The 25291-nt window shown below is 40.2% G+C and overlaps 1 protein-coding gene and 1 long non-coding RNA gene across 3 annotated transcripts; both read left to right on the top strand.

The window, feature by feature from the left end:
• Window positions 1-412: 412 nt before the first annotated feature.
• Window positions 413-23443, top strand: LOC309482468 (NACHT, LRR and PYD domains-containing protein 3-like). 2 transcript variants are annotated; one of them, XM_082147848.1, is made up of 7 exons: window positions 413-549; window positions 7179-7932; window positions 16027-17985; window positions 18307-18480; window positions 20701-20874; window positions 20971-21017; window positions 21805-23443. In XM_082147848.1, exons 2-7 carry the CDS (start codon window positions 7319-7321, stop codon window positions 22356-22358), a joined length of 3522 nt encoding a protein of 1173 aa, XP_082003974.1. In that variant the 5' UTR covers window positions 413-549; window positions 7179-7318; the 3' UTR covers window positions 22359-23443. The 2 variants fall into 2 exon arrangements, with proteins under 2 accessions (XP_082003974.1, XP_082003973.1); XM_082147847.1 differs by having other exon boundaries at window positions 16024-17985.
• Window positions 18487-20694, top strand: LOC309482571. Its single transcript, XR_014200305.1, has 3 exons — window positions 18487-19092; window positions 19177-19295; window positions 20520-20694. It is a non-coding gene; the product is annotated as an uncharacterized lncRNA (long non-coding RNA).
• Window positions 23444-25291: the final 1848 nt, after the last annotated feature.

The following is a 25291-nucleotide window of genomic DNA, read 5'->3' as shown; positions in this document are numbered from 1 at the left end:
ATAAGTTAATACCAAAGATGATATATATATATATATAATGAACGACAAAATAGAGATCGCTCTTTGGAATAGTTTTTTTTTTTAAGGAAAACACCCAATTACTCTAAAGATAAACATTCCAAGACATCATATTTACTATAAATACAGTATTTTTCATGCAGTGTATATTAATTAATTGCAAAAGCTTTAAGCTTCAAGCTTTTCTTTTTTTTTTTGAAATAAATAAATTGAAATAAGTTATAACAAAATGTAATGAAGAGTAAAGAAATGAACATAAACATAAACAGTGAATCAGCAGATGGAAGTAAGTAAGGCTGTGTAATGTTACTTACTTCAGTATAGTAGGTGACGCTAACACATTTAACGATAGACTGAAACCCGCCAGAAAACTAAAAGAAGAAGAAGAAGAGATATTGGCGGGGTTTTTATTTGCAAGAATGTATTTGTTGTTGACACCTGGGACCTCCTGCGCATGCGCGTTCTGTTTCTGAAGAAACACCTCGAAGCCGGAAGTAAAGACTCGAAGAATGTATAAACTGTCACATTACGGTAAGTTCATCGGCTTTTGATATCATGTCTTATTATTGTACAATATTTTCTGTTTGCTATCATATTAAACTCAATCTTTATTAGCTTCAAATCTGCTTCTGATTTTCCACTCTCCTGCTTATTAACACAATATGGCTTCAATCTGTCAAATCTCTGTTTATACATTGATGGTATTTTAGTTCGTCCTTCATCTACAGTCTGTAGTCTTTGAGTCATTTCTGACCCACTCTATGTTCTGAATCTCACGTTAGTCACCTCATACAAATCGAAAGACTTCGTAATATTGCTAGTCTACTTTCCTCACTCAATAGACTCAGAAATGTTTGTCAGTGCTTTAATAACAGCACGTCTGGACTACTTAAGCTCGCTTTTACTTGATTTTCACTGTTAATAACAGAGTTCTGCTGCACGTTTCCTCACACATGTGTAAGTCTGCACAGATCACTCTCTCACTTTCACTTCACTGGCTTCCAGTGTATCATCCCAGTCATGGTCTTAGTCACGGTGGTGGGGCTTCAACTTATCTTAATGAATCGCTCCATCAATTCTATTCAATTCACATTTATTTGTATAGCGCTTTTCACAATACATATTGTTTCTTTACAGAAAGTGCATGAGTCCACATTACAATTTAAGTTATCAGAGGTACTAACTGTCTAAGTTATGTATTTCAGAAATGTACAAATGTACACACAGTTAGCTATTAATGTATTAATTTTAGGCATAAAAAATGAGCTTATTGAGGCAATGAATACATGTTAACAAATGACTATGACCAGGGCCGTGCACAGACCTTTCAGGGGCTTGTGTTTATTTCTTTGTTCTTTTTTTTAAATATTAAGATTATTTAGTAAGCCTACATAAAAGGAAGAAATGGTCACAGCTTCATGACAAATTCAATAACACAAAATAATAGTCTCAAAAGCTTTAGATTTATTCACTATTAATATAACAATAATAATACAGATAATATAGATATACAGGGTTTCAGGGCTTCTTTAAAAAGTCCTTCTAAAGCCCTAAAAAAAACATGTTTTAGCCTAGGCCTACTACATTTATACATGTGAAGACAAGCGGAGAGTATAGATTCAAAAATTAGCAAGATAGCGAACACGTGCATATTAACAGCCTTGAATTAACCATAATTTAATATTATTACCATAATATGATTAAATGTTAATAAATTAAGTGTATCAGCAATCATAAACCAAAGAAGACATTTCTCAGAAAAATGTTACCGAGGATCACTCAGTCGCTTTGTGTAAGTTCCAGTACGAAACAGTGCGGGGCGCATTTCTCAATGGTAAAAACAAATGATATGTTGTTGTATTACTTATCAATATATTGTTAACATTTTACAAAAGTCAAACTCAAATGCAGTTACGGGGTTTTTGACCAGCGAATGTGTGCAAATGTGCATTTTGTCCATCATTAAAACGGCGCCGGCGGCATCACATTATATTTTCATCAACAGGTTACAAACTAGTTTGTTGTAGCTATATGGGCGCTCAGTTTTTCCTGTAGTAAATTACTTTTGGCCAAAATCTCATTTTATAAAAGATGAAATGCTACTGTATGCACAGGCCATTTAAGTGTAGGCTATGTGTTGGCTATGACTAGATGGCAAATGCTAGACCTCTCTCAGGTCCCACATGTCTCAGTCAGACATCAAATAAATAAAATATGAGCCTTTATAGACATAGTGCTTAGTACTTATTCAAACTGCTGCGGACCTTCAGGTCATTCAGTCAAGACAGAGGCGGCGGAGTTATCCAATAGAGGGGTGGAGTTACAGAGGGGGCGGAGTTATCAGATAGAGGGGGCGGAGTTATCAGGTTTACTGACAGTTTGAGGATCGAACAAGATTTACACAAGCTCTTTTTAAGAACTTTCATTGGCTAAATATTTGTAAAACAGACAGACAGACGTAAAGGGTGACTAATAGCATTGATTTATTGAAGAGGGGGAAAAAAACACCACCACCAAAAAAAAGGGCACTTCAGAGTGTAAGGGCAAAGAGGGCATGTGCTCTGCACAGCTTGAGCCCTACCTGTGCACGTGCCTGAATGTGACATATAGAAAAATTTTGCACTGGTGCATATTGATTCAGAGTTTGCGTCATCTGAAGTCTTCGCAAGAGTTGGCGTCGTCTTCACAGTTGTTGGGCATCTGAAGTCTTCATTATAGGCTAGATCCAAACTGGAGCTGACATAATGGTTCGAGTAAAACGAGTAGAATCACTTTTACTCGTCCTCCAAAGAAGAGAGACACATGGCATGAGAGTTAAGCACATTTTAGTGCAAAAAAAGTGTTTTTTCCCTTTCAAAGTAACATTTCTATGATTAAGGTTTTTTGATTGTAGTGTCTGAACAATTATAGACAAGTTTGAAAACATTTCACACATGTTTTAGTGCTTTAGTAGGCTACACAATGAGTCTATACAGTTAGCATGATGTTAGCTCTTAACTGCTGGATCATGCTAGTTTTTCAAACTTGTGGGTCTGGGGTGATTTGTGCCAAAGGGCCTGGGTTAAGTTGTGCCAGATCCAGACCACCTAGACCTACATACTCACAGGGGATAATCTTGAGAAGTGAGGAGATGGGCATGCCTCATCATTGTTTGACTTAGGCCTACCTGCTATTTGTTTAATTTAGCTAACACTGATTTCAGTTTTGAGTTTGCACTATGTTATTAAAGAGAAGTTTTATTCCGTTTTTAAGTGGCCTATGTCACAATAGAATGTTTAGAAATTAGCCTAGTCACTTTATTCTTATTTGTTACATAATTGACAGACAGCGCTAGCCTATGTCAACAGGCATGTATTGCCAAAGCCTTTTTGCCTGAAATGATTCACAAATATCATATATTGTGTTGCTATGGTGCTCTAAATGGTTGCTAGGGCGTAGCTTGATAGCTTCACAATGATCCTGAGAGACTGATTGGTCGTCTGAGTAAAATGAGCCCGCCCCCTTTCCGCTATGACACTGTGATCCAGAGTTATGTTCAATACAAAATCCCTATGCAATTGACCATAGAAGGAAAAACGCATGCTATGGTATTCCAGGGTGACAATATCTAAATAAACCTTAAATGAGTAATTTTGTATTGAATTTATCTTGCTTTCATATAGCATTACGGTACATAACATTAAAATGTTCTGTTTTACTTCAGAAATTACTGGCACAATTTACCCCCAATGTATTCCCCCAAAGGCACAACTTCCCCCGCACCAGGAGCAAGTTGTGCCATGAGACCACTTTTTTCCCAAGAGCTATATTTCTGAAACAATTTATTTCAGATCCAAAGTTATTGTTCTCAGGGATGCTCCACATCCTGAAATATATGTACATCCTTAAGTTGAAGGCATTACTGCCAAGGCCTCACTTTAAAGTCACTTTGAGTAAAAACTGGCACAACTCACCCCACTTTCCCCTACTGCTATATGTTATTGTATGGCCATGTAAGTATACGCAGTAATGCAAAGGCAAAGCGCAGTAGGCCTATAGCCTATAAAACGACCAAATTTTGCCTGACTGTCAAAAAACGAAATGTTTAATATTCACCTCCCTTTGATCTATCTAATTGTACCCTTTGTTGTTAAATTTAATTGGATGCTTATATTTGGTGTAAGAAAAACACAAAAAGCTGTTTTTCTCAGTTTGGCGTTTTTGCTGATACTGCTCTTTGGCTTTGTAGGGCAGTATACACCCCTGGGTGTCGGTCAGGACACAAAGAATGAGGAGACTGGTGCTTCCTTCCAAAGTGTATTGAATATTAGCCTAAAATAACAAAAAACATTACATTAGTAGAAGTATAAATATTTACATTCACAGATGAATCAGTCACTTCTTATTTCAGGATACTAACATATTCAGTATCACCTCTAAATAACAGTTAAAACACAAAAATATGCAGTGGATGGGCAATTGAAGACAATTAAACGATTGGTCTGGTCACAAAAATGACTTTGGCATTAATATGATTAATGAATCCAGATGCATCAACAAACAATCTAATTTCCCAAATTAGTATAATCAAAAGGAAATAATACTGGATAATCCTTCTGCAGAATAATTAGTTAACATATTACAGACAAAACTGTCACATTTGACTATATTTAGCAGAAATCGCGTTACACGTACCGGTACGTTACACAGTGGGAGAACAAGTATTTGATACACTGCCGATTTTGCAGGTTTTCCCACTTACAAAGCATGTAGAAATCTGTAAATTTTTATCATAGGTACTCTTCAACTGTGAGTGACGGAATCTAAAACAAAAATCCAGAAAATCACATTGTATGATTTTTAAGTAATTAATTTGCATTTTATTGCATGACATAAGTATTTGATACATCAGAAAAGCAGAACTTAATATTTGGTACAGAAACCTTTTTTGCAATTACAGAGATCATACGTTTCCTGTAGTTCTTGACCAGCTTTGCACACACTGCAGCAGGGATTCTGGCCCACTCCTCCATACAGACCTTCTCCAGATCCTTCAGGTTTCGGGGCTGTCACTGGGCAATACGGACTTTCAGCTCCCGCCAAAGATGTTCTATTGGGTTCAGGTCTGGAGACTGGCTAGGCCACTCCAGGGCTGCGTTCCAGTCCACTTTTAGACACGCCCTTGCGAACGTCCCTAAGCACTTCCCCTCTGGGGAATCCCTGCTGCCATTTTGAAGTGCGTTCCACTTCGTGAAGTGGACGAGGGAAGTTTATATGGACAGACCCTCGTTCCCTCGATTTTGACCGAGGGAGCGAGTCTACTTCATATGTACACTTCAGGCACCTATATGTCCCATAATGCAGTACGATTGTGACGTCACCACAAATCTCGTCTAATCACCACCACAACAAACAACTCTATGATATATTAATTATATATATATTTTAATTCAAAACAACCCAAATACACCTATAAACATTTGGATGCTGAATTAAACAAACTATTAAAGTGAATTTTTTTTTAATAATAAATCAACTCCATAGCTGATTCCAAGTGATCAAGGGCTTAGGACGTTCCAATTCAGCCCATTGCAGTTTCCGCCAGTAGTGGGCACTCATGCAACGTAAGCAATGACGTACATCCGAGTGAACGAGACGGAGGGAAGTTAGCGAGTGAAGGGCATGACAATTTTGGACTGGAACGCAGCACAGGACCTTGAGATGCTTCTTACGGAGCCACTCCTTAGTTGCCCTGGCTGTGTGTTTCGGGTCGTTGTCATGCTGGAAGACCCAGCCACGACCCATCTTCAATGCTCTTACTGAGGGAAGGAGGTTGTTGGCTGAGAGCTCGCGATACATGGCCCCATCCATCCTCCCCTCAATACGGTGCAGTCGTCCGTCCTTTGCAGAAAAGCATCCCAAAGAATGATGTTTCCACCCCCATGCTTCACGGTTGGGATGGTGTTCTTGGGGTTGTACTCATCCTTCTTCTTCCTCCAAACACGGCAAGTGGAGTTTAGACCAAAAAGCTCAATTTTTGTCTCATCAGACCACATGACCTTCTCCCATTCCTCCTCTGGATCATCCAGATGGTCATTGGCAAACTTCAGATGGGCCTGGACATACGCTGGCTTGAGCAGGGGGACCTTGCATGCGCTGCAGGATTTTAATCCATGACGGCGTAGTGTGCTACTAATGGTTTTCTTTGAGACTGTGGTCCCAGCTCTCTTCAGGTCATTGACCAGGTCCTGCCGTGTAGTTCTGGGCTGATCCCTCACCTTCCTCATGATCATTGATGCCCCACGAGGTGAGATCTTGCATGGTGCCCCAGACCGAGGGAGATTGACCGTCATCTTGAACTTCTTCCATTTTCTAATAATTGCGCCAACAGTTGTTACCTTCTCACCAAGCTGCTTGCCTATTGTCCTGTAGCCCATCCCAGCCTTGTGCAGGTCTACAATTTTATCCCTGATGTCCTTACACAGCTCTCTGGTCTTGGCCATTGTGGAGAGGTTGGAGTCTGTTTGATTGAGTGTGTGGACAGGTGTCTTTTATACAGGTAACGAGTTCAAATGGGTACAGTTAATACAGGTAATGAGTGGAGAACAGGAGGGCTTCTTAAAGAAAAACTAACAGGTCTGTGAGAGCCAGAATTCTTACTGGTTGGAAGGTGATCAAATACTTATGTCATGCAATAAAATGCTAATTAATTATTTAAAAATCATACAATGTGATTTTCTGGATTTTTGTTTTAGATTCCATCTCTCACAGTTGAAGTGTACCTATGATAAAAAATTACAGACTTCTACATGCTTTGTAAGTGGGAAAACCTGCAAAATCGGCCCACTGTTCTCCCCACTGTAGGTAACACATGTTTGTCTGTCAAACGATCACACATGAATCGGTACATGTCGGGGCATGCAAATTTAATTGCACAAAGCTCAATAATACATTTAAAACATGGTTAAAACATCAAGAAATCAGAGAAAACTTACTTTATGGTCATGTACTAATACGTTTAACACCAAAATGCCAACAAACATCCAAATAACAGGCAGGAAGAAACTTCTAAGTGCACAGCTGCCGTTCTCTCAGTAATCTAGACTGACGCAGAAAACAGTAACAATAATGCCTCCTGCTGGAAGCATCGGGTATCACACTCTATCACACTCCATGTGCAGGTCTGTTTCTGATTATTGGAGAACAGAGAGAGATCTTCATCTGCAGAACCCAGCAGTGTGTCTATGAAGAGTAACGAATCCATGTGTCATCCTCCTGCATTCAGTGATGAAACAGTGACCTCTGACCCCAGCTGTGATCTATGAAGAGTGACGGATCCATGTGTCATCCTCCTGCATTCAGTGATGAAATGGTGACCTCTGACCCCAGCTGTGTGTCTATGAAGAGTGACGGATCCATGATTTATCGTCCTGCATTCAGTGATGAAGCAGTGACCTCTGACCCCAGCTGTGTGTCTATGAAGAGTGACGGATCCATGCGTCATCCTCCTGCATTCAGTGATGAAAGAGTGACCTCTGACCCCAGCTGTGTGTCTATGAGGAGTGACGGATCCATGCGACATCCTCCTGCATTCAGTGATGAAACGGTGACCTCTGACCTCAGCTGTGTGTCTATGAAGAGTGACGGATCCATGCGTCATCCTCCTGCATTCAGTGATGAAAGAGTGACCTCTGACCCCAGCTGTGTGTCTATGAAGAGTGACGGATCCATGCGTCATCCTCCTGCATTCAGTGATGAAACGGTGACCTCTGACCCCAGCTGTGTGTCTATGAAGAGTGACGGATCCATGCGACATCCTCCTGCATTCAGTGATGAAATGGTGACCTCTGACCCCAGCTGTGTGTCTATGAAGAGTGACGGATCCATGCGTCATCCTCCTGCATTCAGTGATGAAATGGTGACCTCTGACCCCAGGTGAGAGAAAATCCAGTAAAGTCGTTGTTTTCAGTAGGAATGCACAATATTATCGACACTACATCAGAATTGGCCGATAAAGGCTTAAAATAGAACTACCAGAATTGGCCGATATGAAAAAATTAAGCCGATATGCCTTGCCGGTATGATAACGTGTTGATATGGGCCTGCAATAACCTCACGATCACAAACTAGCCAGTCCTGAAATAGTCAGAGGGTGCAGTGCAAGTATTTTACCCTATGCAGCTGCTCACTGCAGACCCATAGGTGTAATTTTTTATAATATTTGCAGCGTACAAAATGCTAAGTCAGGGAATAGTCAGAAATCAGAAGGTCTTCCTAAGATGTGCTCCATGGTCCATTCAAAGTGCCTTCAGTTTGATCTATCCTGGACAAAGATTTGCGGAAACACCAGACTACACTTTTAATCTACTAAAATGAATGATTTCTGAAACTTCAGAATAAATCAAGATGTAACATTTATTTGTCAGGTAAAAATGTATCATGCCAATTCGCCTTTGGCTAAGCCACACCCTAGAATGTAGATTGACCAATCACAGCACAGCCAAGAACGAGCTCCCACAGAGGTCTGACACTTTTTCACAGCGCTCCATTGACTTTAACACAGGCGTCTCATATTTTTAGTCTCGGCAGGCTATTACCGTCGTAGTTTTAACAAAAATATGGTTAAACGTTGTGCCTGGGGCATTTGTAACACAGATACGCGTTTCCCAGAGAGGTTGGAGGGGGTGTCCATTTTTTTTCCCTTCCCAAAACCGAAGTCAAATCCTGACAAGTGTCGTCTTTGGATTAAACTGTGTGGACGTCCTCACAGTCAGCTAAACCCCTCAAGGATCAACAAGCACACTTTTGTGTGCTTTAAGGTACATTTTGCTTTTAACCTTAGGCAAGGCAAGGCAAGTTTATTTATATAGCACATTTCATACACAATGGCAATTCAAAGTGCTTTACATAGAAGAAATTAAAATAATAAAAAGAAATAAGAATAATTAAAACAGTTTAGAAAAATAAAAAATAAAATACAGTACAAACAGTCGGACGAACATTGGCACAGTGCTCATTCAGTAAATGCATAGTTAAACAGATGTGTTTTGAGTCTGGATTTGAATGTGACTACAGTAGGAGCACATCTGATCTCCTCTGGAAGCTGGTTCCAGCTGCGGCTGGCATAATAGCTAAAAGCAGACTCGCCATGCTTAGAGTGAACCCTTGGTATTTCAAGCTGATATGATCCTAATGATCTGAGTGATCTGTTGGGTTTATATTCAGTGAGCATATCTGCAATGTATTGAGGTCCTAGGCCATTGAATGATTTATATACCAGTAATAATACTTTAAAATCAATCCTAAGTTTAACTGGGAGCCAGTGTAAAGACCTGAGGACTGGTGTGATATGTTCATATTTTCTGGTTCTGCTCAGAATCCTGGCGGCAGCGTTCTGTATGAGCTGCAACTGTCTGATGGTCTTTTTGGGAAGGCCAGTGAGGAGTCCATTACAATAATCCACCCTGCTGGTGATGAAAGCATGCACAAGTTTCTCTAAGTCTTGTCTGGAAGCAAAGCATCTAATTCTTGCAATATTTTTCAGATGATAGTATGCTGATTTAGTTATTGCTTTGACATGACTACTGAAACTAAGCTCTGACTCTAGTGTCACTCCAAGATTCCTGACTTGATTTTTGGTTGTTTGACCCCTAGAGTGAAGGTATGCGTTCACCTTGAGAACTTCATCTTTGTTTCCAAACGCAATGACTTCAGTTTTGTCTTTGTTTAACTGAAGAAAGTTTTGACACATCCAACTGTTGACTTCATCAATGCATTGGCACAGGGAGTCAATGGGGCTATAATCGTTGGGCGATAGGGCTAAGTAGAGCTGTGTGTCGTCTGCATAGCTGTGGTAAGCAATTTGGTTATTTCTCATTATTTGGCTCATTGGGAGCATATACAGGTTGAACAGGAGTGGCGCAAGAATTGAGCCTTGAGGGACTCCGCATGTCATGGATGTCCACTCAGACTTATGGTCTCCTATACTCACATAATAACCTCTCCCATCTAAGTATGACCTGAACCATTTTAGGACTATCCCAGAAAGCCCCACCCAGTTTTCCAGCCTGTCCAGAAGTATGTTGTGATCGACAGTGTCAAATGCAGCACTGAGGTCGAGTAGTACCAGCACTGATAATTTGCCTGAGTCAGTATTTAAGCGAATATCGTTTATTATCTTTATGAGCGCTGTCTCTGTGCTGTGGTGCGGTCGGAAACCAGATTGAAAATTGTCAAAGTATCCATTCGAGCATAAGAATTTGTTCAGCTGATTGAAGACAACTTTTTCAATGATCTTACCTATGAAAGGAAGATTTGAGATTGGTCTATAGTTGCTTAATATGGTCTTATCCAGATTGCTCTTTTTCAGGAGGGGCTTGACAACTGCAGTTTTTAGGGAGTTTGGAAAACTCCCAGAGAGAAGTGAAGCATTTACCACTTCTAGAAGATCTTCTTCTAAACTGTTTAACACACTTTTGAAAAAAGATGTGGGAAGTGTGTCAAGAGCGCAGGTTGATGTTTTAAGGTGCTGTACGGTTTCTTCCAAAATTTTGCCATCAATTTCTTTGAAATCAGACATAGTAACTACTTTCTCAGGTGGTTTGATCTGTCTGACCCCAGCGCAACTCAAGGATGTGCTGATCACCTTTCTGATATTATTGATTTTGTCAGAGAAGAAGGAAGCAAACTCACTGCACTTGCTGTCTGAGAGCATTTCACTGGGAATCTGGCTTGGGGGGTTTGTCAGTCTCTCTACAGTAGCAAAAAGAGTGCGTGTGTTGTTTAAATTACTGTTTATAATATTTGAAAAGAAAGTCTGTCTAGCTTTGCCTAGTTCCATATTGAAAGCATGAAGGCTGTCTTTGTAGATGTTATAATGGACTACAAGTTTTGTCTTCCGCCACATGCGCTCTGCTTTTCTGCATTGTCTTTTCATATTTTGCACTGCTGTTGAGTTTCTCCAAGGTGCCTTTTGTCTGCCACTCTTCTTCCTGACTTTCACAGGAGCAATATCATCAATTACACCTTTAACTTTTGAGTTAAAAGAATCAAGGAGAAAATCAACAGAGTCAGCAGATATGCTTGGTGTTAAAGATATAGCCTTCATAAATAGTACACTAGTGTTCTCATTTAAGCATCTCTTCTTGACAGACACAGATCTGGCTTCAGTGGCAGGAGAGATCAATATATCAAAGAAAATACAGAAATGATCAGACAGTGCTACATCCTTAATAACAATCGATGAAATGTTTAGACCCTTACTGATAAGTAAATCTAAAGTGTGTCCACGATTGTGTGTGGGTCCATGTACATGCTGAGTCAGATCAAAAGTTTTTAAAACAGTTTTGATTTCTTTTGCCATATTATTTTCTGCATTATCTATATGGATGTTAAAATCTCCAGCAATGGCAAAACAGTCAAACTCTGAGGTAATTGTTGATAACAGTTCTGTAAAGTCCTCAGCAAAGGCTGGAGAGTATTTTGGAGGCCTGTAAATAATGAAAAGTAAAATGCGTGGAGCACCTTTTAACACAATACCCAGATATTCGAAAGACAAGTAATTCCCAAATGATATTTGCTTACATTGATAGATATCTTTAAAAAGAGCAGCTAGACCCCCACCTCTCTTAACAGCTCTGCAGACACTCATAAAAGTAAAGTTAGGAGGGGCTGTTTCATTGAGGATTGTTGCACTGCAGCTGGCTTCTAGCCAGGTTTCATTTAGAAGCATAAAATCCAGGTTGTTTGTGGTTATTAAGTCGTTGACTAGAAGTGATTTATTTTTAAGTGAGCGAATGTTTAAAAGAGCTAACTTAACAGACTTACTTTTCCCCACAGCAATATTAGTTTGACGTGTAATAGGCACCAGATTAGTTGGGTTTGCTGTACGGCTATTGAAGGCCTTAGACTTTCTATCATGTAATAGAACAGCAATAGAGAAAGATACAGGCACACTGGGTTCCCGCTTGTTTTGTAAACATTTGAGAAAGTTACTGTTATCAAAACGGGGACCCGACACATATCACTGAGAGCTTTGAGCAGTTGTTTTTGGTTCACCTCGAGCAGAAGGAGGAGGGTGTGGGCCCTGGCGTTGTGGCAGAGGCCGAAGAGCTCTCACAGGAGGAGGGGGAGGGCGAGCTGGGCCCGCAGGCTTTGGTGGTAGTGGTGCCTGTCTTTTTTTAGTTGGTATCTGGGGGCTTGCAGCAAAAGAGTGGGATAGTCTGGTTCCAGCATGCACCAGTTCTTCCATTCTCTGTGAGAAGCACAGTAGTGGCGTTGCAGGGGAGAGGGAGAGAGTGTCTGGTGAAAGGGGCTGTTGCTCTGGTGTTATAGGAGGCTGTAATATGCTGTCCTGGCTTCCCTGGCTGTTTTCCAGGAAGTCGTCCTTGGGTGCTGAATCTTCAAGCAGTTCTGATATGGCTATCTGTGGTGAGCTCTGTGTGCAGGGCTCAGCTGAGATTGTGTCCGTGAGCAGAGGTTGTTGTGGCGGAGTGGTGTTATCATGTCCATTTTGCTGCTGAAGTGAAGTCCCGTGGTCATTCATACTGTGTCCAGGTGTGTGTGTGCCGTTCAGATTGAGTGGATTGGCACAAACCGCAGAAGGATGATTTAGGGAGAAGTAGATATTGTCCTTTAACACTCTTGAACCAAGTTTGTTTGGGTGATGGCCATCCCGATGAAACAGTTGTCGTTGACTCCAGAAAAGATTGAAATTGTCAATGAAGTTCACTGCTTTTATATTGCAGGTTTTTTGCAGCCATGTATTTAGCCCAAGCAACCGTGAAAACCTGTTTGTTCCTCTTGCTGGTAGTGGTCCACTGATGAATGTTTGAACTTTCAGTCTTTTAAGTGTTTCAAAAAGTTTATTGAAATCCTTCTTAAGGAGTTCTGACTGCTCTTTATGAATATCATTCTTCCCCACATGTATGATGAGTCGATTAGCAGTCTTATGTTTCATCAGAATGTTCTGAAGTTCCCTGTTTATATCAGAAGTTGTTGCTTGTGGAAGGCAGCATGTAGTTGTATCCCTGCTGCTAATGTTTCTGATTATGGAGTCCCCCACTATCAGAGTCCTGGGCTCGGCTGTGCTCTGAGCTGAGTGCCGCTGTCTGCTCGACCTTGAGCGCCAGTTAGCATCAGTGTTAGCTACTGGCCTATTCAGTCTGTGTTCGATCACATTCATCACATTTGTGGATTCCTCATTTACATTCATTAGTACTTCAAATCTGTTCTCAAGATGTATAGGCAGTGGTAGCAGACCAGTGTTTGCAATCCTAGTCAGAGCTGTATCTGGGGTAGAGGATGCTACTGCGGTAATATGTGATGCTCGTGACAATCTGATGTCTCGAGTGCCTTTGGGTTTAGCTCCCTGTTTGTGCCATCGATTAGTAAGTCGATCGGCTTGTTTCTCTACCTGTCGAGGAGTACTAGTTTCATGGGACTCACCGGTATGCTGAGGGTGTCCATGACGAAGCTCTGTTGTGTGCTCCGTCTGGTTTGGTGGTCCCGTAAGTAACTTTGTTTCTAGAACTGCAATCCTTTGTAAAAGTCTGTGGCAGTTGGTGCAGCAAGTAGATTCCAGAAGAGGCATTTTCTCTCTTATCCTTGTAGGCAGTTGTGTTTTCCTTTCCCGGTATGTAAGCTGGTCGGGTAAAAGAATTCTCAGTTTTTGTAGTAATCCAAACTTTGTCGTATGAGCACTGTGCTGATTTGCTGAAGTTAAAATTAGGTGATAAAAGGAAATAAAATAAAGGAAATAAAATATAGAAAAAATAGGAGATAAAATGTAAAAGCGATAGAGCAAAACGCGGAGCAGTAAGCAAGAGCGTCCGAACAGTAGCTGAGCAGGAAGTTCAGACTGTGAAGTTATACTAGTTAGACAGTTTTATGCTGTTTTAGGTTATGATTTCGGTTCTCTACCCTAATTAATGAAGAATCAAGGTGCTAGCAAGCAAGCTTAGCGATAGTTTAGTTATCATGTAAGTCAGGATTGTATGTTTTGACTAGCGGCTGGATGTTAGCTAACTTTGTTATTCAAGATACAAACACCCAACGTTAATGTTACAGACACGCTGTTGTGGTAGTTTTGAAGGTGATTAACGTTACCGCCACCGTGTTGCCACAGTCCAACAATATGAAGTTGTCGGACGTAGCAACAGTTTCTAAGGGGGGCGGGGCTTAGCCAAAGGTGAATTACAGAAGTAAATGATTAAAAGCCAATTCAGAAAAATACATGACATCATTTACTCAAAGATGACTCTAAAAGTAAGTAATGTTTTCCTGACAGAGACACACAGTGGTGTGTCAGGGCTCTCCAACAGGAAAACACTGAAACATCACTATGGGGGATGATCCTGGTAAAGGGTCCCAAAGACTGCTCTGACACCTCGCCTTAAATACCCAGACCAGAACAAAGAGTTATACAAATATTGTTTAGAGTTGTTTGGGCCAATCCATGTACCCCAGGGGGTAGCACCTGGTTTCTTGAGATATCTTAAAGAGATATCACCCAGAGAGGAGAACAGGATTCTCCTAAGTTCTCAATCTTTCTCATTAAACCAGTGACTTCAATGAAATTAAGACCATTTTACCAATCGCACTGAGACACTTAAAATGATACCAAACATGAAAAGGAAAAAACAACATATTCACAAGAGATACATCGTATGTGATATATAGACATTCTTAATGAACTTTCAGTGACTTGAGGAGGGAGAGGGGGGATGAGTTGAAGTCAAACAAGGGGACAAGGAGATACGTTTGGGCAGGACAAGGTCCTGTGCTCTGTCTTTGCTATCTGCTGTCCAGGGTGCATTTTATTGCAGGGTGCGTTTTGTTTTAGCAGGAAAATCAGTTCTTACAAGTGGTAGAACTTTTGTCAAGCGTGTCAGAGGTTCTAATCCACCCTTGTATAGTTTTTTTCTCTCATCAAAACCAATTATGTTCATCAGTAATTGTAAATCAAGTGCAGGGACTCGTTTCTGTGCATTTTGTTTTGTGATTTCACCAGAACTAATAGAGAGTCTCCCCAATGTCATAGTCACGTTTTAAGTTTGTTTTTGGATCTGTTTCTCTGTTCTGTTCATGTTTGAATTTCTTTGTTAACCTTCTAGTCTATTAATTGGTTCAGTTCTCATCTGTCCTCTCCCTGTTTGTTGCAATGGCTACATATTGATTTGGTATTGTGTTCCTCTGTTTGCCTTCACTTATTTAAGCCCTCAGGTTCTGTCCGTTTATTGACTAGCTTTGCTAATGTCAACATGCTATGTGTTTGTCTTTCTCAGTATTCTCCTGTTTATTTTGTTTATTATTCCATTAAAAGCCTATTGGGATTATCCTCCACGTTGTGCTCTTCTCTACAGCCACTTACCCTGACAGGCATTAAGCAATTGATTGACATGTTCATCTGTGTGAAGACTATGCATGAGCCAAAAGAGAATGTTCAACATTGGCTATGAACACTCAGCATGATTTAAAAAACAACACATTTCAGCGCCAGATCGCCTCTTATTTGACAAACGAACTAAATTAATGCTCTGCTAGATAACTGGAAATGTTTTATTTGTATTAGGTAAGTACATCCGTGCTGCAAGATGATTCAGAAAGTGGTGGGGACAATATCGACCCTGGAAAAAAGTGTTGGGGACATGTCCCACCCGCAAATTACGCCTATGTTTGATACCAGTGTCCAGATATAAGAAACTTTTTGGCTAACAGAATCTCTGGTGTCAGATTGATAAGGTTTTGCTTTCTTCCTCATTTCTTAAACCTTTAACCTTTGTTCCTTGTTTTTGTCACCTTTAGCTGCTCGCTGGAGGATTTAAACTTTTCTTTGTATTGTTACTGCTTTTCTGTTTTCTGTGAAGCTGCTTTGAAAAAACTGTTAAATAAACTGTAACTGAAATGAAAGACATTGATTAAATAGAAAATACAAGATTGAGATTTTAATTGATTTAGATTTGAATTTTATACATTAAATCTTTTAATTTTCATATTTTTTAATCTCTTCTTCTTTTGTTATTTCAGCAGAGTAGATGGAGACCAAAGCATCTCTCGAGGAGCCACCTCAGTCTTCTGTTTAAACAACACTTTCACCATCGTAACGACTGACCTGACTAGGCATGATCAATTAATGAATGATGAAGTACAGATAGTCAAAGATCGACACAAAACCAGCATGAAGAACAAGTATGAGAGATTTTTTGAGGGAATAAAACTCCAAGAGAATGAAACCCTCCTGAACAGGATCTACACACAGCTCTACATCATAGAGGGAGAAAGAGAAGGAGTGAATGAAGAACATGAGGTTTTACAGATGGACAAAACAGCCAGAACACAACACTCACAAGACACAAGATCAATCTACTGCAATGACATCTTTAAAGCCTCTCCTGAACCAGGACGTGAGGAGAAAGAGCAAATCAAGACTGTTCTCACTAAAGGCATCGCTGGAATCGGGAAAACCGTCTCTGTGAAGAAGTTCATTCTGGACTGGGCCGAGGGAAAAGCCAATCAGAATGTAGATTTCATGTTTGTGCTTCCATTTCGAGAGCTGAACTTGATTCGAGATCATCAGTACAGTCTTCACAGACTTCTGCTGGACTTTCATCCTGAACTTCATGATCTTGACACAAAGATTTACGAGCAGTGTAAAGTTGTGTTCATCTTTGATGGTCTGGATGAAAGCAGAATGACACTGATGTTTTCAGACGCTCAGGAAGTTTCTGATGTGACTGAGACTTCATCAGTGGGTGTGTTGATGTCAAAGCTCATTAAAGGAGATCTGCTTCCGTCGGCTCTCATCTGGATCACCTCCAGACCAGCAGCAGCCAATCAGATCCCCTCCAAATACATCCACCGTCTGACAGAGATTCAGGGATTCAATGAGCCTCAGAGAGAGGAATATTTCAGGAAGAGAATCATTGACGAGCATCAAGCCAGCAGAATCATCTCACACATCAGAAGAGCAAGAAGCCTCCACATCATGTGCCACATACCCGTCTTCTGCTGGATCTCCTCCACTGTGCTTCAGAAGCTCCTGGAAGAAGATCTGAGTGCAGAAATCCCTCAAACTCTGACTGAAATGTACATCCACTTCCTGCTGATTCAGATCAACATGAGGAATCAGAAGTATGAAGAGAGAGATCCAGAGAAACTCTTGCGGTCAAACAGAGAATTGATTGTGAAACTTGCTGAAGTGGCTTTCCATCAGCTGATGAAGGGCAATGTGATGTTCTATGAGGAGGACCTGAGAGAGAGCGGCATAGACGTCACTGACGCCTCAGTGTATTCTGGGATTTGCACTGAGATCTTTGAGGAATCTGTGATTCATCAGAGGAAAGTCTACAGCTTCATTCATCTGAGCGTTCAGGAGTTTCTCGCTGCTTTCTCAGTGTTTTACTCACATGTGGTCAAGGACAAGAAATCACTGTATGAATTCAGATTTTACAGATCTGATAAAGACTCTTTCTCTGAGTTACTAACATCAGCAGTAAAAAAAGTCCTCAAGAGTGAGAATGGACAGCTGGATCTGTTCCTGCGGTTCCTTCTGGGCATCTCACTGGAGTCTAATCAGAGACTCTTACAGGATCTACTGACACACACAGTGAAAAGCTCAGAGAGCATCAGGAGAACCACACAGTACATTCAAAAGAACATCAAGAGTCTTAACATTGATGATCATGATATATTGTATGTAAATGAAATTGATGCGATATTCAAAAAACATCTCTCAGCTGACCAATCCATTAATCTGTTCCTCTGTCTGCTGGAAGTGAAAGATCAGACTCTGTCCAGAGAGATTCAGGAGTTTGTGAAATCAGACAAACACTCAGAGGAGAAACTCTCTCCTGCTCACTGCTCAACAATCGCCTATATGCTTCAAATCTCAGAGGAGGCGCTGGATGAGCTGAACCCCATGAAATACAACACATCAGATGAGGGTAGAAGAAGACTGGTACCAGCTGTGATCAACTGCAGAAAAGCTCTGTGAGTGTTAATTATTAACAAATGAACAGTCATGTTTAATAATGAATCTAGACCCCTTTAGTAGTGATACCTGTATATTTATTGCATTTGTAATTTTTAAATATCATGGGTAGAGAAACCAAAATAAATCCCTTATTGCACTTTTTAATGAACCTTAATGATAAAATGATCAGATTATCTCTCTTAGTTCATCTTATTGTGATTCAAGCTGGAATGTTACAATTATTTTTTCAATGCTCCTGAGGACAGACACACTTCCTTTACATACCTTTATTTTAATTAAATTTTTGTTTTAATTTTATGTTATTTCATCTCTTCTAGGCTTTCTGGCTGTAATCTCACTGGACAGTGTTGTGAGAGTTTGTTATCAGCTCTAAAGTCCTCAAACGGTGTCCTGAGAGAGCTGGACCTGAGTAACAATGACCTGCAGGATTCAGGAGTGAAGCTGCTCTCTAATGGGCTAAAGAGTCCAAATTGTCAGCTTCAGTTACTGAGGTAATTTAGGGACATTTGAACTGGTCTGTGTGTATTAACAAAATAATTGTTTCTATTTTCTCGGATTTTGTTGATAAACTATAATTCAGTCATGACAACCCTTGGAATAGTTTGAACACAGAATTTTATTAATGAGAAATATTGATGTGAATGTAAATAGTTTTGGTTTTGGCGGACTAGATCTGTTACGCTGCTGCTTCTGTGGCTGCAGGCAAGAACACTGACTTGCTCTGCTAGTTAATGAAGAACAGAAAGAAAACTGCTGCTGCTACTACAGAGCGAGTATGAAAACTTGCTCCATAAAACATGAAGGCATTAAAGTGCTGCTGCAAATGAGACTTTTATTTCAAATTATTACATTTAATAAATATATTCTAGTAGAATAAGAAGACAGTGGTGCAAAACTCAGTTCCATGTTCCACTCAGTAAAAAACATTTATTTTGAATATAGGAATATGAAAATATGAAAAAAATGAAGTGATTATTTTAAATGTAAAAGTAAAACCGCCAATATGTTATGCAAGTCACTGTCTTAATGAACAAGTCATTAGCCACTTTTCCACCATCCGGCCAAAAAGCTCAATTCCTTGTCGATTCGGCCCAGCTGGTACGGTTATGATTTCATTTTTCATTGTGGGGCTGAGCTCTTTTGAACGTAATACAAATGCATCAGTCGTTGCCTTGGTAGTGCAAGAGTTTACAGATGGTATGATAAGTATATAGCGACCGCTTCATGGCCTTTTTTTGACATTTCTTTTTCATACTTTGCTCAAATAGTACACTTGGTCAGCTACAAACTGGTAGCTAGGCTAGGGGTGCACCGATCCGACTTTTTCAGTCCCGATACCGATACCGATGCCTGGGCTTTGTGTATCTGTCGATACCCGATACCGATCCGATACTATTGTTGAATTAATAATAAACTGTATACCTTCCACCTTATACCTTCCTTGAAGAGACTAAAGGCACCAGACTTTACTAACTAAACATAACTAAGACAAAGTAACAGATGTATGTAATGTTGAATTCTTATTTATTTAAAAAACAATTGTGCATTCAAATCTAAAATATAATGTAATCAAACTCTTAAATTAAAATAAATAAAATGTAGCCACAAGAAACAAAACAGTGCATTGGTTGAACATACAATAGTAATCAAACAGTAACCAAACATTGTAAACATGTAAAAAATATAAAGTGCAAAGTCCTGCAAACAGGAATTTAAAATGCAACATAGCAGCTGAACCTGAGAATAAACAAATAAAAAGTTGGTCGAACAACAACTTGATCACACATACAAATAATAATAACCAAACATTGAACATGTAGTGCAGTGTCACACCACCATCACAAACATGACCTGTGAATGCTCACTTAATCAGCAATGGCAAATTTAAATGTCAGTTTTAATGATCAATATGTTTCATATTTAAAAAAATGAAAACAAAAAGAAGCAGGGTTGTGTTTTATATTTCGTGTTGTTATAAATATATGCAGTAAAGATGATCAATGTACGCGTTTGCCTGAACCACATTTATGTGGCCATTAATATGTTTAAGATTTTTTTTAATGAAAAGAGGCAGAGTGGTGTTTTATAACATATTTCGTTTTATTGTTGGCTAAAACATACATAAAGAGATGACCGGAGTAGCCAGAGCGAGCTGAGTGACGCAATCAAGAACGCTGCTGTTCCATTTGCAGAATAACCGGACTTGCCGCCTCTCGTCCTCGGGAGTTCGTTCTCCTGAGTCAAACTTGGCAAGTCCGAACTACCAAGGACGCAAGTCCGAAGTTTGCGTACTTGGTATTGAGAAACGGCCTCTGGCTCGCTCCATGTTGCTTCTAGCATGCGACACACGTGAAGCTGACGAATGACGTAGGTTCTGCTGCGACGACAAAAAAAAACAAAAAAACAAAAAAAACTGGATCGGCCCGTGGATCTGTTATTTTTTCCGATCCCCGATCCAGCTGTTTTGTCAGTATCGCGGCCGATATCCGATCCTAATATCGGATCGGTGCACCCCTAAGCTAGGCAATAGACAAGTGACCAATCCTGAGTGGGAATGTCACTACACGCATTCTATCATTATGGTTCAGCACAGTTAGCCAACCATGCTGATAACTTCAGACAGAGATTTTCAAATGAATGATATTCACTCAGCTGTTGTGTGTTGATGTGTGTTTTTTGTAGATTATGAGGCTGTTTTGATCCATCTCTAGGTTGTCTGGCTGTATGGTGACAGAGAAAGGCTGTGGATTTGTGTCTTCAGCTTTGAATTCAAACCCCTCACACCTGAGAGAGCTGGATCTGAGCTACAATTACCCAGGAGATACAGGAGTCAAGCTGCTCTCCGACAAACTGAAGGATCCAAACTGCTCACTGCAGATACTCAAGTGTGTCAAACACTGATAACTGACATACTGAATGAATGAATGTATGTATGCATGATGCATATTTACATTTAATCTGTTTTTTTTTTGTACTTATAGTGTGGATAATGGAGGAGAGATAAGGATCACAGCAGGACCACGAAAGTGTAGGTATACAAACACACACACACACACACAGACACACACACACACACACACACACACACACACACACACACACACACACACACACACACACACACACACACACACACACACACAAACAAAGACACACTCTCTCTGCAGCAAAGAGAAAAGGGCTTGTTTTTAAACCTTTTTATTAACAAAACATTTGTTTGCTAGTGTTATTACTCTTTTACTGCATGTTATTAATCTACAACACTTATATGTAAGATCAAAATCAACAGAGTATTTTGAGTCTCTTTTGCACTGATAAGAAAAAAAGCGAGCTGGCCTTGTTGGCGCGACCGCCGATCCCAGGGGGTTAAAAAATAAAAATCGCAGTGCAGGCTCTAATCCACAACTGATATAGCACTGATATGTACAATCAACAGTGTTGTATCAAAAGTAGCCCAAATCTGTTCAAATATTCACAGCATATTTGCCAAAACTGGCTCAGATATGTTTTAAGATAACTGGGCCACATTTTTTGCAACATATGTGGCCCACATTTGTTTTGTGATATTTGGACTCACATTCAGATTACACATTTCTAGTGAGCACCGCATCTTTGCCTAAAAAGGCCCACATGTGATTTGAAACATTTGGTCTGTATTTGCCATGTTACAGTACATGTGGGCCACTTTAGACTCACATACATTTTGTCCAGGCAATAAGAAGGCCTGCAGTGCCGCATCATTACCTGAAGTGGCCCACATTCATATGCTATCTGGGAAACCAGTGTTATATATGTTTCTCTCTTCTTGTTTTCAGATGCCTATGATCTTACACTGGATCCAAACACAGCAAACACAGGTCTCATTCTGTCTGAGGAGAACAGGAAAGTGACGATTGTAGAAGAGAAGCAGCCGTATCCTAATCATCCAGAGAGATTTGATGAGTGGCCTCAGGTTCTGTGTGGAGAGAGTCTGACTGGACGCTGTTACTGGGAGGCTGAATGGAGCATACGTGCTGAAATATCAGTGACATATAAAGGAATCAGCAGGAAAGGATGGAGTCATGACTGTTGGTTTGGATACAGTGACAAATCCTGGAGTCTGATCTGCTCTGATAACAGTTTTACTGTCTGTCACAATAAGAACTTCACTAATTTACCTGTCATCCCTTCATCCTCTAAAAGAGTAGGAGTGTATGTGGACGTGCCAGCCGGCACTCTGTCCTTCTATTGTGTCTCTGACACTCACACACTCACACACTTACACACATTCAACACCACATTCACTGAACCCCTCTATGCTGGATTTAGGGTTTATTATTCTTCAGTGTCTCTGTGTCAGATTAAACAACTGACACACACACAATTGTAAATCCTCTTTCTAACATTCACATGCACACAAAGTCATAAAATCTCACATAATTACAGTTTTATTAAATTAAGTTCCAAACATAGGTTCGGGAGGAGCCTAAACATTCAGTCCTGTCAATCATCATTACGTGCGTGTATAAGCAGCAGTCGCTGCACTATCCCAGTGACAATTCTTCTGCCATTTGGCCCTGTCCTTTGAACCATGTCCCAACCTGATGAGCTTCAGAAGCACTTTACCTCCAATGAAGAGTGTTCCGCAGAATACTCTGCCGTTGTCAAGCCAGCCACAGGATCCTCTAACTCCTGATCCTCTAACGTCCATCGTCCTTGGCGTCGTCCTGCAAATTGTATTAAGTTGCTGCCATAAAACCTAAGCGGTATTCTTAAACTCATAAATATATATATTTCATGTAGCCCTACCACTTTTCAGCACTGCACTTTATACAAGAACCGCTCGTTTTAAATATCTTCCTGGTCTAACTGACATTTGTAATGACATCCATTTCAAGCTTCAATAGGAATATACAGAGCTTCCGCAAAAACGGAACTTCAAACACAAAATTCTAAAGGTCTAAATAATTTCTAGAGAATAAGTAACAAAATGTCATGCACTTCTATTGTATGGTGTGCGGCAAATACTAGACCTGCCAATCTGAGCGATCTATCCTATCCAAGGTAAAACAGCTCCAACTGTAAAACAGTGGTCAGTTGGTCTCTACATATCATCCCTACCCACCATGTCTCAGATCAAATTTCCATTGGTTGGACTAGCCCGAAAGTTTATTCCGTGGATTCTGTTAGTTTTAGCCAAGCAGCATGTCATGGCACTCCGTAAATATTATCTTAATATCTACACATTGCATAATATTGTGCATAGGCTCGTTTCAGTCAAGAACAACTGCCCTAAATATTGATATGCGAATGACTGTGCTTTACTAATGTTTTGTGAATGTTCTAATGTACTAATGTTCTGCATTTCTCTCTGAAGTTACGAACAAAACGTGGTGCAAAAGCCTAATGTATATACTGTTTACATTTGTGTATGAAGCTTGGTGTAGTTTAATTAAAACAAATACACTTTTTGTATTCCGTTAGTTAAGAACTTCTCAACGATATATTACACAAGACTATCTCCTGTGTGTGATGCTTTTACAGATCACATTTTCAAGTAAATTGAAAATTGAGACCCTTTTTGTTTACAAGGAACATATGCATGAAGGCGTGAATGATCATGAATAATGTTGTGATTCACACTTGAGGAGATTAAAGGGATAGTTCAGCCAAAAATGATATTAAACCCATGATTTACTCACCCTCAAGCCGTTCGAGATGTAAATGTCAATCTTTTTTGTTATTTTAGAAAATGTCTTAGATCTTTCAGTGGTTATAATGTCAAGTTATGGGGTCCACCTCCTTCAAGTCCCAAAAATGTGCATGCATCCTTCACAAAAGTAATCCATCCGGCTCCAGGGGGATAAACAAAGGCCTTCTGAGGGTAATCTGTGTGGTTTTGTCGTAAAAATATACATATTTAAAACTTTATAAATGAAAATAACTGGCTTCCGGCAACGGTCGACGCGCGTTCACGGGAGATGGATGCCGGTGTATGACGTAGCGTAGGAAGCGTCGTGACGTAGAACGAACGCACCAGCGCAGCAAGAGAGCAGAGCAAAACAAAACTCCACTCGGGATTTCCGCGATTTAAAAAACGTGTATTTAAAAGAAAATATCGGAGGATTTTGATATTAGAGAAGAGGATATTGAGTTTTTGGCCCAGCCCTATCTGTTTGAACCAGAGTACAGCGATGACGTTCTACGTCACAACGCTTCCTACGCTACGTCCTACGTCATACACCGGCTTTCGCACCGGACAGTTCTAGGAACTAGCCACCAGAGTGGTTTCCCGAGAACTACTGGTTCGCTTAGGAACGTTTTCCTGGTTGCATTCGCACCGCCAGTAGGAACTCTGAAGTGATGTAAGCCATGCTTGTTGTTGTGACTTTTATTTTGACGGCGCTGAGAAAACCAGAGCCTGAGCAAACAAGCAGAGTTCTGGTGTTTCGCGTGCGTTCGGCCAATCAGTGAACACTAACGTCACAGGTAGTTCCTATAGTGCTGGTTTAGACCTGACTCTGAAGTAGGAGCTAATTTAGTTCCTCCAAAGGAGTTCCTAGAACTAAAATCGTTCCTAGTTCCTCTGGTGTGAACATGCCAAAATCCGGGAACTTCCGCCAATAGCTCTAGGAACTATGAAAAGGTTCCTCCGGTGCGAAAGCCCCTCATATTTAAAGAGCTGGTATAATGCCCTTTTCATTAGATGTAAAATAAGTCTCTGATGTCCCCAGAGTGTGTGTGAGAAGTTTTAGCTCAAAATACCCCACAGATATTTTTATATAGCATGTTAAAATTGTCACTTTTTGAGGGGGAGCAAAAACGCACCGTTTTGTGTGTGTCCCTTTAAATGCAAACGAGTTGCTGCTCCCGGCACAGGGTGCAGAGCTACAACAGCTTGCACTCACACGCACATGCACTGAAAATGTATAAAACTTTTTGCCTTTTATGTTCAAACCGGAGTCAGACAATGATGGAGAAACTCAAGAAGAAGTGACAACATGTAGAAGCAACAGGACATTTCTGAATGGTTAGTTGATGAATTTATGTAGCTTATGTGTAGTTATCTTCTAGTCACTGATTAGCATATTCTGTCCTGATAATCTATAAATCATGTTCCCGGGGGCGGGATTTATGTAAATTTTAGGGTTGGTGATGTCACTAACCCGGGAGGAAGCTCGTGTAGTCTCTACCAGCCGTTTGTTGTAGTCCTTAAAAAACGATTTCTTTAAAAGCAAATATCTCCCTTTGCTTTGAACTTTGAGCGTTGTAACTTTGCAGATGTTGTTTATGCTCAAACAGCAACATTACACACTAACTAAA

This window comes from Leuciscus leuciscus, assembly GCF_965113295.1.
Source record: "Leuciscus leuciscus genome assembly, chromosome: 19".
In the NCBI taxonomy this organism is placed as follows: domain Eukaryota; kingdom Metazoa; phylum Chordata; class Actinopteri; order Cypriniformes; family Leuciscidae; genus Leuciscus; species Leuciscus leuciscus.
Note: the sequence above shows the minus strand (reverse complement) of the source record. Positions and strands in the feature narration are given on the sequence as shown.

What these genes read in the sequence shown, in the direction of transcription:
- LOC309482468 (XM_082147847.1), top strand. Translation starts at nt 7,319, where the DNA reads ATGAAGAGTGACGGATCCATGTGTCATCCTCCTGCATTCAGTGATGAA. An exon ending in TGTCAGCTTCAGTTACTGAG is followed by an intron (nt 18,481 to 20,700) that starts GTAATTTAGGGA and finishes ATCCATCTCTAG; the next exon opens with GTTGTCTGGCTGTATGGTGA. An exon ending in TGCTCACTGCAGATACTCAA is followed by an intron (nt 20,875 to 20,970) that starts GTGTGTCAAACA and finishes TTGTACTTATAG; the next exon opens with TGTGGATAATGGAGGAGAGA.